The following is an 18191-nucleotide window of genomic DNA, read 5'->3' as shown; positions in this document are numbered from 1 at the left end:
AATACCGGGTTTCGGTACACATCCCTATTTGGAACTCTGTCATATTGGTCAACTAGCTCATTTGCCTCATAGTGATGTCACCATGGAAGGCCAAAACTCCATCCCACCTAAACAAGCATGAAATATCAGGCAGTTTTTGTTAAAGTTAAAGTTTGTTAAATTTTAAAGTTTCCAATAGCATCCCAACGCACCATATTTCCATCCTGCACAAGCCTCGTGATAAGTGTGAGCCAATTAAAAACGACCACCTCATTGACACAACTCTGCAATAAAGATATGGAGTATGATGACAGGCCCAATGGCAAAGATTCATAATTTAACTGTGCATTTGACAATGGGTCAATTACTTTAACCATCAATTACATTTTTTAGACATTAACAGCTATAGTTCAAATTGTGAGATAGTTTGTGCTAGCCAAATTCTAAGCCTATTAATGAGTTACCGTTTCCCGAATTAACTCAAGAATATACCAGAATCTCGATATCATAGTAGTCAATCATTTCCTCATATCAGTCTTATTCTGAACATCACATAATCCTTTAAATCTGCACAAACCCAGGTTTCACTAATCATTCCGTACCACACAAATTGAGTTGATTTATTTATTTACTAACAAGCTAAATGATAACATAAGATACACATACACACAGTATAGGTTATTGATTGGAACTTAATACAATGACAACAGGTCCCTAGCGGACCAACACAATGTGACACGTGTTACATAAGATGGAGATTTAAAGAAAGAGAGAGAGCAAGAGAGAAAAGCAACACTTGGATAAATTTGTAAACTATGCTTAGTTTAGCCCTATTACCTAGCCCCGAACTGCCACTCTTATGGGTAAGAAGTGTAATGCATGTATTTACATGTTGAAGGTCTCCGTTCGGGTGTCTCTGATGGATATCTCCATTGGATATCGTCGGATGGCCTGGTCTTTTCGTCCTCAGGTGTAAAGCTCTGAATGTCCACAAGATGTCACAATGTCCTTTCTCTTAGTTGTCTGTTTCCTTGGACTCGTTCTGTAATAGTGGACTTCTCAGGATGGCTAATCATCAGTGTAGATGACCCCAGCGTGGGAACGAGAGCAGTGTAGACAAACAATGACTTGAAGAGAATAACCGAGTGGTCTTGCTTGAATTCGCCTTCTTAGATATAGTATTTAGGACAGCTACTCAACCATAGCATTGATTGCTAAGAGGCTCCTTTGTCTTCTTCAACCTTGTGCTGCGTTTCGTGGTCGTGACTAATCGTAGACCTAGTCTAGTATGTTAATTCTTAACTCACATGCTTTATAACCTCGGCTCAAAAGGGGGCGTTTCCGTCTTCATGACATGCTCTCTGTGTTCCCTGGGGCGTAACTAGTTACGAGGCAAGGTATAGAAAATATCCAAATTAAAGACGATAAAACTGTGTTTTTGTGATGATAAGACTGGGATTTTAGTTATCTAAATGAGATCATAATATATTTTATGAAATGTATTATGATCTTGTTTAGACAACTAAAATCACAGTTTTATCATCACAAAAACACAGTATTATATTGTTTAATTTGGATATTTTCTATACAACGTAAAGTATGTAAACATCATATACACATTATGAAAACTCTTCAAGTTACAATGTTTTCGTTAAAATGTCCTCATTTAACTTTTAATAACATCATTATTCCCACCCATTCGGATTATGAAATATATTGTCCCCAAGTCCATTTATTTGATGTTTTAGTTTTGGGCTGTAAACTCTTCACAAGGCACAAAGACATTCCAGACACCCAAACTAGGTGCCATAAAACTCTCACCTTCAACCCTCTCCCCCTCTGTGGGAGAGAAATATCTCTGTAGAGCTGATCCACTGTAACCTGATCCTCAAAGGCCAGTCATGACAGGAGCAATTTGTCGTTGCTACATCCATTTTTGGATTTACAGTTGAAGTCGGAAGTTTACATACACCTTAGCCAAATACATTTAAACTCTGTTTTTCACAATTCCTGACATTTAATCCAAGTAACAATTCCCTGTTTTAGGTCAGTTAGGAACACCACTTTATTTAAAGAATGCGAAATGTCAGAATAATAGTAGAAAGAATGATTTTTTCAGCTTTTATTTCTTTCATCACATTCCCATTGGGTCAGAAGTTTACATACACTCAATTAGTATTCGGTAGCATTGTCTTTAAATTGATAAACTTGGGTCAAACGTTTCGGGTAGCCTTCCACAAGCTTCCTATAATAAGTTGGTTGAATTTTGTCCCATTCCTCCTGACAGAACTGGTGCAACTGAGTCAGGTTTATAGGCCTACTTGCTTGCACAAACGTTCTGCCAACATATTTTCTATAGGATTGAGGTCAGGGCTTTGTGATGGCCCCTCCAATACCTTGACTTTGTTGTCCTTAAGCCATTTTGCTACAACTTTGGAAGTATGGCGGCCTTTCAGGTTACGTCGATGTGGGACTCATTTTACTGTGGATATAGATACTTTTGTACCCGTTTCCTCCAGCATCTTCACAAGGTCCTTTGCTGTTGTTCTAGGATTGATTTGCAATTTTCGCACCAAAGTACATTCATTTCTAGGAGATAGAACACGTCTCCTTCCTGAGCGGTATGACGGCTGCGTGGTCCCATGGTGTTTATACTTGCGTACTATTGTTTGTACAGATGAACGTGGTTCCTTCAGGCATTTGGAAAATGCTCCCAAGGATGAACCAGACTTGTGGAGGTCTACAATTTACAATTGGAGGTCTTGGCTGATTTCTTTTGATTTTCCCAAGACGTCAAGCAAAGAGGCACTGAGGTTGAAGGTAGGCCTTGAAATACATCCACAGGTACACCTCCAATTGACTCAAATTATGTCAATTAGCCTATCAGAAGCTTCTAAAGCACATATGTCAGAGTCAAGGCCCGCGGGCCACATCCGGCCCGCAAGAAGGTTTTTTACGGCCCCTGGGATGATCTTGATTTATTATTAGAACCGGCCCGCAGCAAGCCGGCAGCCCGCAGATCTTTTACACGCACCAATACTACATTTCCCACAATGCAAAGGTGACGCACCGAGCAGTAGGCTGCTTCATTTCAATATTTATTGGCACAGCAGTCGTCAGCATCACAGTAAAATTAACTTTCAGATACCCATCAAAAATGGCAAAACGGAAGGTGGATACTGAGAACCGGGGGTTTCAAACAAGGTGGGAGTCGGAGTATATGTTCACGAAGGTAGCTGGAAAACCTGTGTGTCTTCTGTGTGGAGAAAGTGTGGCGGTACTGAAAGAGTATAATCTGAGACGACATTATGAAACGAAACACGCGGACAAAAACAAGAATATGGACATGGAACAAAGGCTACAAAAGGCAGAGGAATTAAAACGAGGCCTCAAATCTCGACAGGCTCTGTTCAAAAAAGCCAAATCACAAGGCCAGGCTGCTGTCAAGGCCAGTTTTATTTTGGCAGAAGAGATCGCTAAATCAGCCCGGCCATTTACGGAGGGGGATTTCATCAAAAACTGCATGATTAAAGTTTGTGACGAAGTTTGCCCAGAAAAAAGGCAACTCTTTTTAAATGTGAGTCTGAGCAGAAACACCATTGCCGAGAGAGTAGACCAGTTGTCCATCAATCTAAAAGAGCAGCTTGTGAAAAAGGGAAAAGATTTTATTGCATATTCCTTGGCTGTGGATGAGAGCACCGACATTTCTGACATTGCCCAGTTGTCAATTTTCATCCGCGGAGTGGACTCCAACCTAAGCGTGACAGAGGAGTTTTTGGCTTTACGTCCTATGCATGGCACAACTACGGGGCATGATTTGTATGAAGAGGTGTCAAGATGTGTAAATGAGATGGAGCTGCCTTGGGAAAAACTCGTGGGTTTGACAACCGACGGAGCACCTGCGATGTGTGGACACAGGAGCGGACTGGTGGCGAAGATACGGGAAAAGATGCAAGAGGAAAACGCGACAGGTGAGCTGACAGCTTATCATTGTATCATACACCAGGAAGCGTTGTGCGGTAAAGCCTTGAAAATGGAGCATGTAATGAGCATCATCACGCGCACAGTTAACTTTATCAGAGCCAAAGGTTTGAATCACCGCCAGTTCAAGGCATTTCTGACGGAGTTAGAAACGGAGCATGGTGATTTGCCTTATCACACAGAGGTGCGATGGCTAAGCCAGGGAAAGGTGCTTCAAAGATGTTTCGAGCTTCGTGAGGAGATTTGTCTGTTCTTGGACAGCAAAGGGAAAGACACAACACAACTCCGAGACGAAATGTTTCTGTGTGAAATGGCTTTTCTGTGTGACATTACGAGTCATCTGAATGCAATAAACTTGCAGCTGCAGGGTCGGGATCGTGTCATCTCTGATATGTACAGTACAGTGAAGGCATTTAAAACCAAACTGACTCTGTGGGAGACGCAGATGCGGAAAGAAAATTTGAGCCACTTTCCCAGCTGCCAGACCATGAAAGAGAAGCTCTCTACCAGTGCGTTCCCGAGCACACAGTTGGCTGATAAAATAGGTATGCTTGCCGCTGACTTTCGACGCCGATTTGCTGACTTTGAAGCACAAAAAAGCAGGTTGGAACTGCTCGGTAACCCATTTGCTGTTGACGTGGAAAGCTCACCACCAAACCTCCAAATGGAGTTGATTGACCTCCAATGCAATGATGCACTGAGGGCAAAATATGCGGCAGTGGGTGCTGCGGAGTTCGCCCGTTTCCTCCCCGGCACAATGCCCCAGCTGCGCATCCAGGCTGCTCAAACGTTGTCTATGTTTGGCAGCACATACCTGTGTGAACAACTGTTTTCTTTGATGAACCTGAACAAAACATCACACAGAAGTCGACTTACTGCTGAACACCTCCACTCAATTCTGAGGATTTCTTCAGCTCAGAGCCTTACCCCGAACATTGATGAACTTGTGGAAAAGATGGGACACCACCAAGTATCACCCTCAACCTCAAACAAGTGAACATTACTGTGCAATCACATATTTAGAGTTTTTACTCAGTTCAAGTTTAAAAGTTAAAATTTAATATTTGTTTTCACTGCATGTTACTTCTCCTTAAACAAAGTGTTGTTTTTGATTAATAGATTTTTGCACTTTATTTTTTTGTATTTCAATCCAATTATATTTTAAAAATATTTCAGTTGAGTGGATGATAGAAAATTGCTATTATTGTTTTTTCTTTGAAGTAAATTTAGCCCACTTTTGCTAAAATAGAAAATATAGTCTACTGATGGTGCCTTGAATACCGGTTTCTTTCATTTAATGTTCATGTTATGGGGATATTTATATAAAGGAAATTTGTCTTTTGTGTCTGTTGAAAATTAAAGATTACTGACAGAGCCATAAGAAAATATTGCTTTATTTATCTGATCATATTGTAATATATTTGTTAGGTTTTCAGTAGGTTCAATTAGGTTCACTAGACTATATGCGTCATTTAAAAATTTTTCAATGAACATTCGAACAGTCCGGCCCTCGTCTTGTAGCTGATTTTTTTATTTGGCCCTCCGTCCATTTGACTTTGACACCCCTGTTCTAAAGCATGACATCATTTTCTGGAATTTTCCAAGCTGTTTAAAGGCACACTCAATTGAGTGTATGTAAACTTCTGACCCACTGGAATTGTGATAAAGTGAATTATAAGTGAAATAATCTGTCTGTAAACAATTGTTGGAAAGATTACTTGTGTCATGCACAAGGTAAATCCTAACTGACTTGCCAAAACTATAGTTTGTTAACAAGAAATTTGTGGAGATGTTGAAAAACGAGTTTTAATGACTCCAACCTAAGTGTATGTAAACTTCAGACTTCAACAGTATACACTAACGTTCAAAAGTTTGGGGTCACTTAGAAATGTCCTTGTTTTTGAAAGAAAAGCAAAATTTTTGTCCATTAAAATAACATAACATTTATCAGAAATACAGTGTAGACTTATGGTCAGACAGAAACAAAGACCTTTATTCTGAAACTTGTCAGTGTATTCTTGTTCTGAGAAATGAAGGCTATTCCTTGCAATAAATTGCCAAGAAACTGAAGATCTGGTAAAACGCTGTGTACCAATCCCTTCATAGAACATAGCAAACTGGCTCTAACCAACATGGAAAGAGGAGTATGAGGCCCCGGTGCACAACTGAGCAAGAGGACAAGTACTGTTGTGTCTTTGGCATTATTAAACTGAAGATTAATCTTTATCAAATTACTCTCTGTAATTATTATTACGCGATTAAACTGATTAATCATGTAACTATAATTAACTAAGAAGTCGGGGCACCAAGGAAAATATTTAGATTACAAAGTTATAATTTTCCTAATATAACTTTTCAGATATTTTCATATCTGATCAATAGTCTTCTGATGAATGAATTCTTCTTCACCTCACGTAGTCTCATTCCAAACATTGTAAATTGTTGGTTATTTGCACGAACCCAGTCTTCACTCTGAGTCATGCATACATGAATTGTCTTAAATAATGTATTTATTAACTAACTAAACAATCACAGAAGTGCACACACAAACAAACAAAGTAAATATGGTTACAAGAAATGATAGGGGAATGTGCCCTAGTGGTCTAAACCGGCATGGCGGCTTGTTAGACAAAAGGGGAAGTGGGGGTCGACTAAGAAGTCACTACAGAGTGATAATTATAACAATTGAAATGCTAATCCTTTGCACATGAACGCTCACTCATTCGGGAACAATTGCAATCAAAATATATATTTACACTCAGTGTGTCGTCGGGATCTCTGTTGAAAAGTTAGTTTCTGTTGGAAAGCGTCCGTTCTCTCTCTCTCTCTATGTCGTGGTTAGAATGGATAGTTCAATGGATAGTGACATTCATTCATGTCGTTATAGAATAGATGTTTCGGCGGTTGTCGGTCTTCACGTTCAATGAAACCTGATTCCTAGCTGCAGACCAGTAATTAATATCAAAGATTTGTTCTTATTCTGTCGGCATCGATAGTCTAAGAGTTTAACCACGTGGGATGGTTAAAAGATTCAGCAGTCTGGTCTCAAAACTTGGCCCTCTCGTTATCGAGGTAAGCTGGTCTGCAACCTTTGTCCTCTCGTAATTGAGAGCAACATTGTCTGTTGAGCAACTCTCAAAGTGGGGGTTTTATTCGGGAGAGCAAAAAAAGCTTTCTCATGACGCCAGATCGTAACTATGCTCATGGGCGGTCCTCTGATTTAGTTAAACTCAAAAGGGAATTGGAGTTTCCTTCATTAAACAGTCCAAAATCGCATTACACAATTTTACAAACAGTATCCTCCTCACTCATTCATCTTATACAACAATCATCTCATACCTGAGGCTATTATATAAACAGTGTTATGGTAATGTGGCCGTATTGTCTCCGATGAGTTTCACAAAATTGTACCAAAAGGACCAGTTTGTAGCTGGATTCTTCACCTATATTTTATACCTTCTCCAGAACATAACTGTTGTTCAGACCTCAAGTTCTTTGAGGTGGAAGAAATTCCTTTGTTCTCTTCTATGAAAACTCTACTCTCTCTCTATACTGTGGCCATGAGGAGATAATCTCCTCCAGGAATTTACGACCTCTCTCTGACCACAGCAACCTGGGTGTAGGAAACAGGTAGAGGGGGATGGGGCTTGCTGTACCCAAAAAGGGCAGGGTCATAACAGTGCATTAGAGTTTCTAGTTTGAGGAACAGACGTCTCACAAGTCTTCAATTGGCAGCTTCATTAAATAGTACCCGCAAACCACCAATCTCATCGTCAACAGTGAAGAGGCAACTCCGGGATGCTGGCCTTCTAGTCAGAGTCGCAAAGAAAAAGCCAAATCTCAGACTGGCAAATTAAAAAAGAAGATTAAGATGGGCAAAAGAGCACAAATACTGGACAGAGGAAGATTGGAAAAAAGTGTTATGGACAGACAAATCTAAGTTAGAGGTGTTTGGATCACAAAGAAGAACATTTGTGAGACACAGAAAAAAATGAAAAGATGCTGGAGGCGTGCTTGACGTCATATGTCAAGCATGGTGGAGGCAATTTGATGGTCTGGGGGTGCATTGGTGGTGGTAAAATCATTATTTATAACCTTGTCAATGTCTTGACTATATTTCCTATTCATTTTCCAACTAATTTCATGTAGTATGTTTTCATGGAAAACAAGGACATTTCTAAGTGACCCCAAACTTTTGAATGGTAGTGTACATGTACAGTGGGGCAAAAAAGTATTTAGTCAGCCACCAATTGTGGAAGTTCTCCTAATTTTCATCATAGGTACACTTCAACTATGACAGTCAAAATGAGAAAAAAAAATCCAGAAAATCACATTGTAGGATTTTTAATGAATTTATTTGAAAATTATGGTATTTGGTCACCTACAAACAAGCAAGATTTCTGGCACTCACAAACCTGTAACTTCTTCTTTAAGAGGCTCCTCTGTCCTCCACTCGTTACGTGTATTAATGGCACCTGTTTGAACTTGTTATCAGTATAAAAGACACCTGTCCACAACCTCAAACAGTCACACTCCAAACTCCACTATGGCCAAGACCAAAGAGCTGTCAAAGGACACCAGAAACAAAATTGTAGACCTGCACCAGGCTGGGAAGACTGAATCTGCAATAGGAAAGCAGCTTGGTTTGACGAAATTAACTGTGGGAGCAATTATTAGGAAATGGAAGACATACAAGACCACTGAAAATCTCCCTCGATCTGGGGCTCCACGCAAGATCTTACCCCGTGGGGTCAAAATGATCACAAGAACGGTGAGCAAAAATCTCAGAACCACACGGGGGGACCTAGTGAATGACCTGCAGAGAGCTGGGACCAAAGTAACAAAGCCTACCATCAGTAACAAACTACGCCGCCAGGGACTCAAATCCTGCAGTGCGAGACGTGTCCCCCTGCTTAAGCCAGTACATGTCCAGGCCCATCTGAAGTTTGCTAGAGAGCATTTGGATGATCCAGAAGAAGATTGGGAGAATGTCATATGCTCAGATGAAACCAAAATAGAACTTTTTGGTAAAAACTAAACTCGTCGTGTTTGGAGGACAAAGAATGCTGAGTTGCATCCAATGAACACCATACCTACTGTGAAGCATGGGGGTGGAAACATCATGCTTTGGGGCTGTTTTTCTGCAAAGGGACCAGGACGACTGATCCGTGTAAAGGAAAGAACAAGTGGGTCCATGTATCGTGAGAGTTTGAGTGAAAACCTCCTTCCATCAGCAAGAGCATTGAAGATGAAACGTGGCTGGGTCTTTCAGCATGACAATGATCCCAAACACACGGGCAATGAAGGAGTGGCTTCGTAAGAAGCATTTCAAGGTCCTGGAGTGGCCTAGCCAGTCTCCAGATCTCAACCCCATAGAAAATCTTTGGAGGGAGTTGAAAGTCTGTGTTGCCCAGCAACAGCCCCAAAACATCACTGCTCTAGAGGAGATCTGCATGGAGGAATGGGCCAAAATACCAGCAACAGTGTGTGAAATCTTGTGAAGACTTACAGAAAACGTTTGACCTGTCATTGCCAACAAAGGGTATATAACAAAGTATTGAGATAAACTTTTGTTATTGACCAAATACTTATTTGCCACCATAATTTGCAAATAAATTCATAAAAAATCCTACAATGTGATTTTCTGGATTTTTTTCTCTAATTTTGTCTGTCATAGTTGAAGTGTACCTATGATGAAAATTACAGGCCTCTCTCATCTTTTTAAGTGGGAGAACTTGCACAATTGGTGGCTGACTAAATACTTTTTTGCCCCACTGTATATATAAAATATAATCTTGTTTTATTCTGATGTTTGTAAACATTGTAAATATAAACAAACACTAAATAGCCTCATAACATGGTTAAAACAATACTTTTTATATCATGGATGGTATGCTTTTTACCAAAACAAAAGCAGGGCAACCATTTTGTCATTGTTTCATCTGTGGATTTGCAATTTAAACAGCTGCATATTATCAAGATATAATTGTGTCACCAACAAAAAGGTAAACAATAGGTCTATAGCAAATGCAGTAAATGCAATTCATTTTTCAAATGTAAATAGCCCTTTTCAGTAGTGCTCAAAGCATGCCATTCCATGAGCTCAGTGTTTCTTTTTCAACTCAAATCAATGAGCCCAATCAGTCCTCCATGATAACAAAATCATAAACAACAGAGTAGGGCTGGCTAATAAATCCTTAGTTTTGGGGTCATGCTCAGGTAAAACAATTTGGCTAATCTATACTTCAATATTTCCAAGTCCTATTCTTGAAGATCAAGGGGTATACATTTTTTTGGAATGACTGAAATTCTTTGGTTTTTAATGTTATTATATAATTTAATCATATTATTATATTTAGTAGAAAGCGATGGGTTAGAAGAAGCCTACATAACCAATAAAGTAAAATTGAACATCCATATATGGCCAGCTATGTAAACTTTAACATGGATTTATCCTGCAATAGACGTCGGTTGTCTTCTTCCTAGTGCCTCCTCACTGGCAAAGTAATCTAAAAGTAACGGAATGTAATCAGATTACATTACTGAGTTTGCGTAATCCAAAAGTTACATTACTGATTACAATTTTGGACAGGTAACTAGTAACTGTAATGGATTACATTTAGGAAGTGACCCACCCAACCCTGATGTCGGATGACAAAGCTGACAACAATGTCGCTTTGAGGAAGTATTCCCCCCTTCAAGGATATTAAAGTTGTAAGACAATGAAAGATAACTTTTACCACAAATATTTTTTCTTTAATAAAAAAGCTGGATGGTAGTTTCATAGCTTAAGTTATTTTAGTCTTCCTTACATAGAGTACAGCTTATATAGCTTCTGAGTCAGAAGTTATGACTGTGTGGCTACATTTGGTTCTTTATCAAAATTTGACAGAGACACATCCAGCCTGGGCTTTAATCCAAGAACCCGTGTCACCAAGCCTGGGCCTTCCTTAACAAATCACCATCGATCCTGCATCCTCCTGGGCATACATCTGCCCAGCTCATCCTCTCAATGGAAAGCTGGGCCTCTGAGTTCAACAAATAAACAAAGACATGTCAAACAGAGGGAGAGATGTGAGGAGCAGGGAGAGAGAGAATGCGAGAGATTCAATTGTGGAGAGAAAGCAACAAGCATTATTCCTACAGTAGCTACATCAAAGTGGTATATTAATGATAATAATTAGTTGGTGTTAGCACGGAGCTTATGGGCAAAATCCCACATGGGCCACATACTGATGATGTGTGTGTGTGTAGGTTGCATGGGAAAATTAAGTCTGCTAAGCATATTATTAACTTTACAGCACCTGAGGTGGACGCTACTCTGGTAATACTGCACTGTGTATGTGTGTGTGTGTGTGTGCGTGCGTGTCTGCATGCGTGTGTGCGTGTGTGTGTGTGATCCACAGTGGTTGAGTCATTTTCATGGTCTGTATGAGCGTTTGTACTTGTTAAATGTCATGTGGCTGTAGCCACCACTCCTCACCCTTCACTCTCTCAATCAATAGTCCACCTGGACAACCGGCTAGCCTGTCACCAACTCATTACAGAGCTGTGCATGTGTAGTTGTGTGTGTGTGTGTGTGTTACGCACATGGTAAGATGATCTCCTCTCTCTGTCCAGCGGCTTGGTGACGAACATCTTGCCGGCGACAGGGTCGATACTGAACACCTCATTGGGTGGCTGGTCCGCTCCCACCCCTGTGATGCTGTATCGGATGGAGATGTTCCGGTCCTGGTCCGAACGGATCTGCAACAAGACACACAGACACAGAATGTCCGTTTTTACTCTGTGGTCTACTACTGTTTCTGAAATGGATTTAATCTTTCATAACACATTCAATCATTGAGTAATATGGGAGATTGGAGAAAAACCAAAGCCTTGACAGATCTGTTTGTTCCCTAGTGGCAGATGCTGATGATGCATACAACAATAATATCACACATTGATGGTACACACATAATCCAGCGTTTTCCACAATAGTAGCCAACCAGAAACCCCCAGGACAAAATGTTTTGCCGAAGGCGCTCCATCTAATGCCTTTATTCCAACCCAAAATACACAGCAACATTATTGAATACTTTATCGAATTTACCTCCCAGATTGGAATATGTGGTGTGGCATTGTTTAGAAGGACATGACTTTTCAATTTAAATGACTGAAAATGCATGAATTCAGTGTATTGTTTGTTGTTTTGGATATCGTTTAGGTCTAGGCCTATATGTTCAGTACTATTTTGTAATTAAGAGAACATGAAACTTTTTTAAACATTTAACCTGTCTCTTTTGAGATTAAAGTCCTATTTACAATTTTACTGCAAGATATTAATTACCACAATGATGTTTGTTCTTCAAATCATGTATTTATTCAAACAGAATAATGAAGTAAATAGCCAACATCATCTTCAAAAATAAATGAAAGGTTATATCTTAAGTATTATATCTTTCAGATTTTACATAGCCTAGATTAATAAAGAATTATCATTAGGTAGGGCCCTATGAAGTCTGTTTTATGTTTTGGCTGATCCCCCCCCCCCCCCACACATGTTTTGGCTGACCCCCCCCCCCCCCCCCCCCACACACACACACAAACAAATTTAATTTTCTCTATTTTATTTTTCACGGTGTCAGTTTTTCCCAAAATGTTCAGTTTTTTTCTCTCTCAAAAGCACACCTTCTAAATAGAAAAACAACACAATTGGATGTTTGAAGTCCACAACAATGCTTAAACGACATCAGGAGGTCCGGGAAAAATCAGAGAAATGTAGATTTTTGGTTGAAGTTATCCTTTAATTTAAGCGTGCACTTAGCAAGAAGCTGTTGTTTAGAAATGTTTTTGTAGCTCAAGTGCGACGGTAGAGTTTGCAAAATAAATACCCACTGGATTGATGAAAACAATCATGATATCATTCTGCCAGGTAAGCATAGGCTACTTTGTAGTTAACATTTAATTGAGACGGTTTTTGGGAAAGCCTTTCCATCTACCAGAAGACTGTTTTTATTAGCATCATCACTAACGGCTACACAAAGTGCAGCACACACAAACAGACAGGGACTTTCTCATTGCCTCTTCAGAATGTTGCAGAAAATATGAATCAATGATGCATTCTGTTCACTTCCTTTCCCTATCATCGCTCGCTTTGTGACTGACAGGCACAAATTCTATCAATAGATTGCTAGAAGATGCATATCGTTCATTCTAGCAGGACAGGGCTCGACGGACTAGCGAATAAAAATACATCAAAAATAAAATAGCCTAGTTAATATGAAGTGGAAAAAGTATCAGGCTGAAAATGAGTCTGTAACCGATGACCGGCGCTAATGGAAAACACTGCATAATCTCCTCCATGCCACTTCATCCATTGGTGTGATTGGTAAGGTGTTTATTCCAGGACTAGATCATCATATAGAAGCTGGGAGACCAATGATACTGTGGGCCAGAGCCAGGGGACAATCATCACATATTATATATTCATCATAAATGGACATATACGTGCACACACACACACACACACACACACACACACACACACACACACACACACACACACACACACACACACACACACACACACAAACAAACACATCCATCATAGCTCGGCAGTCACAGCTATAGCAGTGGATTTTATTAGTGCTATAGAATGGTGCACAACCCAAGTATTTCAAACAGGAAATTCACTATTTCCCTTTCTTTCAAGGGATGGAAAAATAAATCAACCTGCATTTGGCAAAGATCATTTTTCTTCTGCTTGACAATTGGAGATGTAAACAGCTCTTACAGGGACTGTGCTTAGAACACTGTCACAACATGAGCAAAAAAAGACAAATAAGAACATTTAAATGTCATCTTGTAAACACCATAACTAGGAAAGTGACAGCAAACAAATTCATAATAAACCGTTCAGAGAAAAACAAAGATTAACCTAAGGAGAGAACAGCTGGAGTATTACACACGACTGTACAAACACACATGCACACAAACACATATTCACAGCTTTCAAGAGCAGAAGAGCTATTAAGTACATTAAGTACACTGCACAGAGTGTGATTTGGGCTGAAGTGCAGAGCAATTGGGCTTCATTTGTAGGGGTCCTTCCTTTAGCTCCCAAATAAGGTCCTAGCCAGCCCTCCAACCTCCTTCCATTAGAGGAAAGGGTGCTAGGGCTGCTATTTCAGCATGCCTCAATAACACACAAACACACACAGTTCTCCTATCCACCACCTCGTCTCCAATCAGTGATTATTTCAGGAGAAAGCCATGAGTGCTCCTAAAGAGAAAGAGTCCCCCCAAAGTTGTCTCCATCTTTCAGCACTCATGGTACCAATTTGGCAGTCCTTTTGACACACCAGGGAGAGAATGGCCTGAGACTAACAAGGACCAGGGAAGGACTAGGACATATTATATCAGACAGGTGTCATCCAGACTACTCCTAACACCACTATAACAACCTGTCATCATCGTCCTCATCCTCTTCTCCTTGCACTCTCCACTGTCAATACGCTGTAATAATACCATTTCCCACATCACGCCAGTCTTTTCATATGCCAAACACACACACACACACACACACACACACACACACACACACACACACACACACACACTGAGATAGATAATTTCCCTGATTCTTCCATTGTGAGGGAATAAATCAAATGAGTCAGCTAAAGCGTGGTACATTTAATCACCATATAATCTCCAGCCACACCATCCACAGCTTTATGGCCTTCAGCCAGCAGTAGGGCTAGCTAACACACACACACACACACACGCACACACACAGACACACAGACACAGACACACACAGACACAGACACACACCCACACATGCACACAAAAGCACGAATGCACGCACGCACACACACACACACAGGGAATGGGAGAGATGAGATGGAGAGAATGTAAAATTACTAAAGATAAAATGTGAAAAGTGAGCCACACATGTTCTCCTTCTGAAAGATCAGAGGAGCTGTCAGAGGATCAGAGGACAGAGTACTAACGCAGTTTGGAAGAGCTGCTGGTGTGTGTGTGTGTCTGCAAGGCCTTTCGTTAGGAGCAGTGAAGTACTTGAAAGCTGACGGCTAAGATAATTAACAAGTTGTTTTTAAGCATTGGCTACTAGTACTTCAAAGATGTACCATCCTCAAAACAACAACAACAACAGCAAACAGAGGAGAGAGAGAGAGCTATAAGTGTAACTAGCAGCTGGGTTGAACTCTCCCCATCCTACTATTCTCTGCTCATTTATTTGAGGAATCAAGTCGGGGCTTGAGGATTGAAACCTCACCGACTTCTTACGTTGCTTCCAGTCCTACAAGGCACATGGAGCGATTACACACTCCACTGCCAAACTACCTCCCCCTCTCCTTCTCGGTCTCACTCTCTCTTTCTCTCTGTTTCAGGGAGTTACTATGGGGACAGAAACCATGCATGAAAAATGAAATGACTTCAATCTGTTGGACTTGGCAGCGGCGCATAAATCCTTCCCAGTTAGGAAGTCATAGCACTTCTTAATTTATTCCCAGTTCTTCCCGCCCCCTGATTTCCCACCAGCTTTCAATTCCTCCTGCTTGGGGGAGAATCAGCCGCATGCATGTCTCCCCAGTCTTTCCATCCCACCATGTTCACACAACATCAATGTAACAATAAGGGACACTGCCCAAAAAATCCCAGTAATTTGATTCCAATGTTTGTTTGTGTGTGTCTGTGTGTGTATAGGTGTGTGTTTATGTGTATGCCTGTGTCACTGTGGGTGTGTGAAATGTGTGTACACAGTCACAGCCCTCTACTGGGTAATGAATGATAAAGGGGTACATTTTGAAGGGCGCTAATAAATGTGAACAGTTGTTCTCTCTCTCTCTTTCACTGTCTTATTCTCTCTCCCCTTCTTAGAGACAAAGGGTTGTGTCTGTGTGCATGCATGTGTGTGTATGTATGTGTATGTGCGAGAACGTGTGAGACAGTGGAATGTCTCTCGTCAGAAAGCAGACACTGGTTAAATGACCTATTTGTCGACGGATCAAAGCAAACCTCATTAATGGCAACTTAAGGATATCTTATCAGTGAGCTAAGCTCCCCCTTTTGCCTGGCAAAACTGAATCAAATGACAAATTATCGTGCCACTGGCTCTCCGGGGAAAACCAGGGAGAGGAAAGGAGAGGAGGAGGGGAATAAAAGAGAGGAGGAATATGATAGAGGAGTGATGCTCTATGTATTGCTGCCCCCGAGGTGCAGTGAGGAAGATGGAAATCAGCTCCTAAATATCTCTCTACAACATTTCCACCATATTTCCACAACGTTTCTAGATTATTTGCACAGCGTTGTTCTACTAATGCTAAGTAATAGTATACAAGAGTGTAAGTATTATAGTCATGTTTACATGTAGTCATGTTTACGTGTCCAGTCATGTTTACGTGTCCAGCTAGCTCCTGCAGGGTTTGGCACTGTCTAGCTAGCTCCTGCAGGGTTTAGTGCTGTCTTTCAAGCTCCTGCAGGGTTTAGCGCTGTCTAGTTAGCTCCTGCAGGGTTTAGCGCTGTCCAGCTAGCTCCTGCAGGGTTTAGCGCTGTCCAGTTAGCTCCTGCAGGGTTTAGCGCTGTCCAGTTAGCTCCTGCAGGGTTTAGCGCTGTCCAGCTAGCTCCTGCATGGTTTAGCACTTTATAGCTAGCTCCTGCAGGGTTTAGCACTGACTAGCTAGCTCCTGTCCGATTTAGCGCTGTCTAGCTAGCTCCTGCAGGGTTTAGCCTTGTCCAGCTAGCTCCTGCAGGGTTTAGCGCTGTCTTCCTAGCTCCTGCAGGGTTTAGCGCTGTCCAGCTAGCTCATGCAGGGTTTAGCACTGTCTAGCTAGCTCCTGCAGGGTTTAGAGCTGTTGTTTGAAGGGAAAACTCACGGAACACTGGATGTCTCTTTCTCAGCACAATATTGTAGCTCTCTGTGTTTGTCCCCAGAGAGCCCTCTCTGTGTTTGTCCCCATAGAGCCCTTCTTAGCTTGGCTCAGCCCACGCAGGACAGATTGTGGGAGAAGGAGAGAGACGCAAACAAACAGAGGTATGTACAAAGATAAATGTATATGCACTGTCATAGGTATATATACATGTGCTCGCTCAAGCAGATGCACACACATGGGCACATACATATATGCTGTTGTTGGAACCACTGGTTTTCATACTGGCACTTGGGGTCATGACCCCAGCTAAACCTCCTCCCATTAGACAAGATCTATCAAACCTGATTCACCAAATCTCAGGGTCCTTACTCACTAAACGGCCAGTAGGGTGTAGGTAGGACACAGGTAGCGTAGTGGTTAGTGCGTGGGGCCAGGAATCAAAAGGCCGCTGCTTCAAATAACCGAGCCGACAAGTTGAAAAATCTGTCGATGTGCCCTTGAGCAAGGCACTTAACCCTCATTGCTTCAGGGTCGCCGTCAATAATGGCTGATCCCTGGCCGTGACCCCACTCTCTGAGGGTGTCTGCGTGAGATATGCAAAAAATACATTTCCATTTCACACCACACACTTGTACATGTGTGAACCAGGACAAATAGAAGCTCTAGACTCTATTTTGAAACAACACATTTCACTGCACCTATTTGGTATATGTGACAATAAAACATAGTTTTAACATCATTTTTTACAATGCTACAACCATCTCATAATATGACTGGTGCATTTGATCCAGTACAGATGTCTTCTCACGGAAGGGCTTTCTGGACTGTTTCCCATATTGTTTGTATTTGGTAATAGGGAGTGGTTCCAAATTGTTATTGTTTGAGTTGAGGTTTGGAAGAAATGTGGATAAATACATGTAAGCATGAACACACGCACTCACTCGCACACTCACACAGACAAACGCATGAATAAAAACACAATAATCATCTCACAACCAAAATAAGCCATCCATGGAACAAAAGAGTGGATTTTCAGCTTTGTATATCATCCATAACGACTTCAAATATTGAAATGATTTATTCTGTCTTTTTGTTGTTCAGAAAATATTTTCAAAAGGAAAAGTCACATTTCCTACTTTTATGTTAGGACAATTAACATGAAAATAAAACATTATTGTAAAATATTTTGGGGTTATCCTAAAGACAGTGCTAAAAAGTGGCGCTATTATGAAAATACTTTTTTCTCTTTACCTCTCTTTCTCAGCACTTTATGTACATAGTTTGTGATTTTTTTCTCCAAACAACAAGGGGAAAGAAAGTATTTTGGATAGAAGAAGAGGAGATGCAGTTGCC

The 18191-nt window shown here is 40.9% G+C and overlaps 1 protein-coding gene across 3 annotated transcripts in view; it reads right to left on the bottom strand.

Moving 5' to 3' along the window:
* LOC110492389 (cadherin-4) overlaps positions 1–18191 on the bottom strand; it is a 571662-nt gene that overhangs the window by 99593 nt on the left and 453878 nt on the right. For all 3 annotated transcript variants that reach the window (XM_021566660.3, XM_090203554.1, XM_090203553.1), the window contains one exon: positions 11551–11706. In XM_021566660.3, coding sequence (XP_021422335.3) covers positions 11551–11706 — 156 coding nt within the window. The remainder of the gene's footprint in view (positions 1–11550; positions 11707–18191) is intronic.

This window comes from Oncorhynchus mykiss, chromosome 16, assembly GCF_057628025.1.
Source record: "Oncorhynchus mykiss isolate SJ-2025 chromosome 16, ASM5762802v1, whole genome shotgun sequence".
Taxonomy (NCBI): domain Eukaryota; kingdom Metazoa; phylum Chordata; class Actinopteri; order Salmoniformes; family Salmonidae; genus Oncorhynchus; species Oncorhynchus mykiss.
This window is presented reverse-complemented; position numbering and strand designations above follow the sequence as displayed.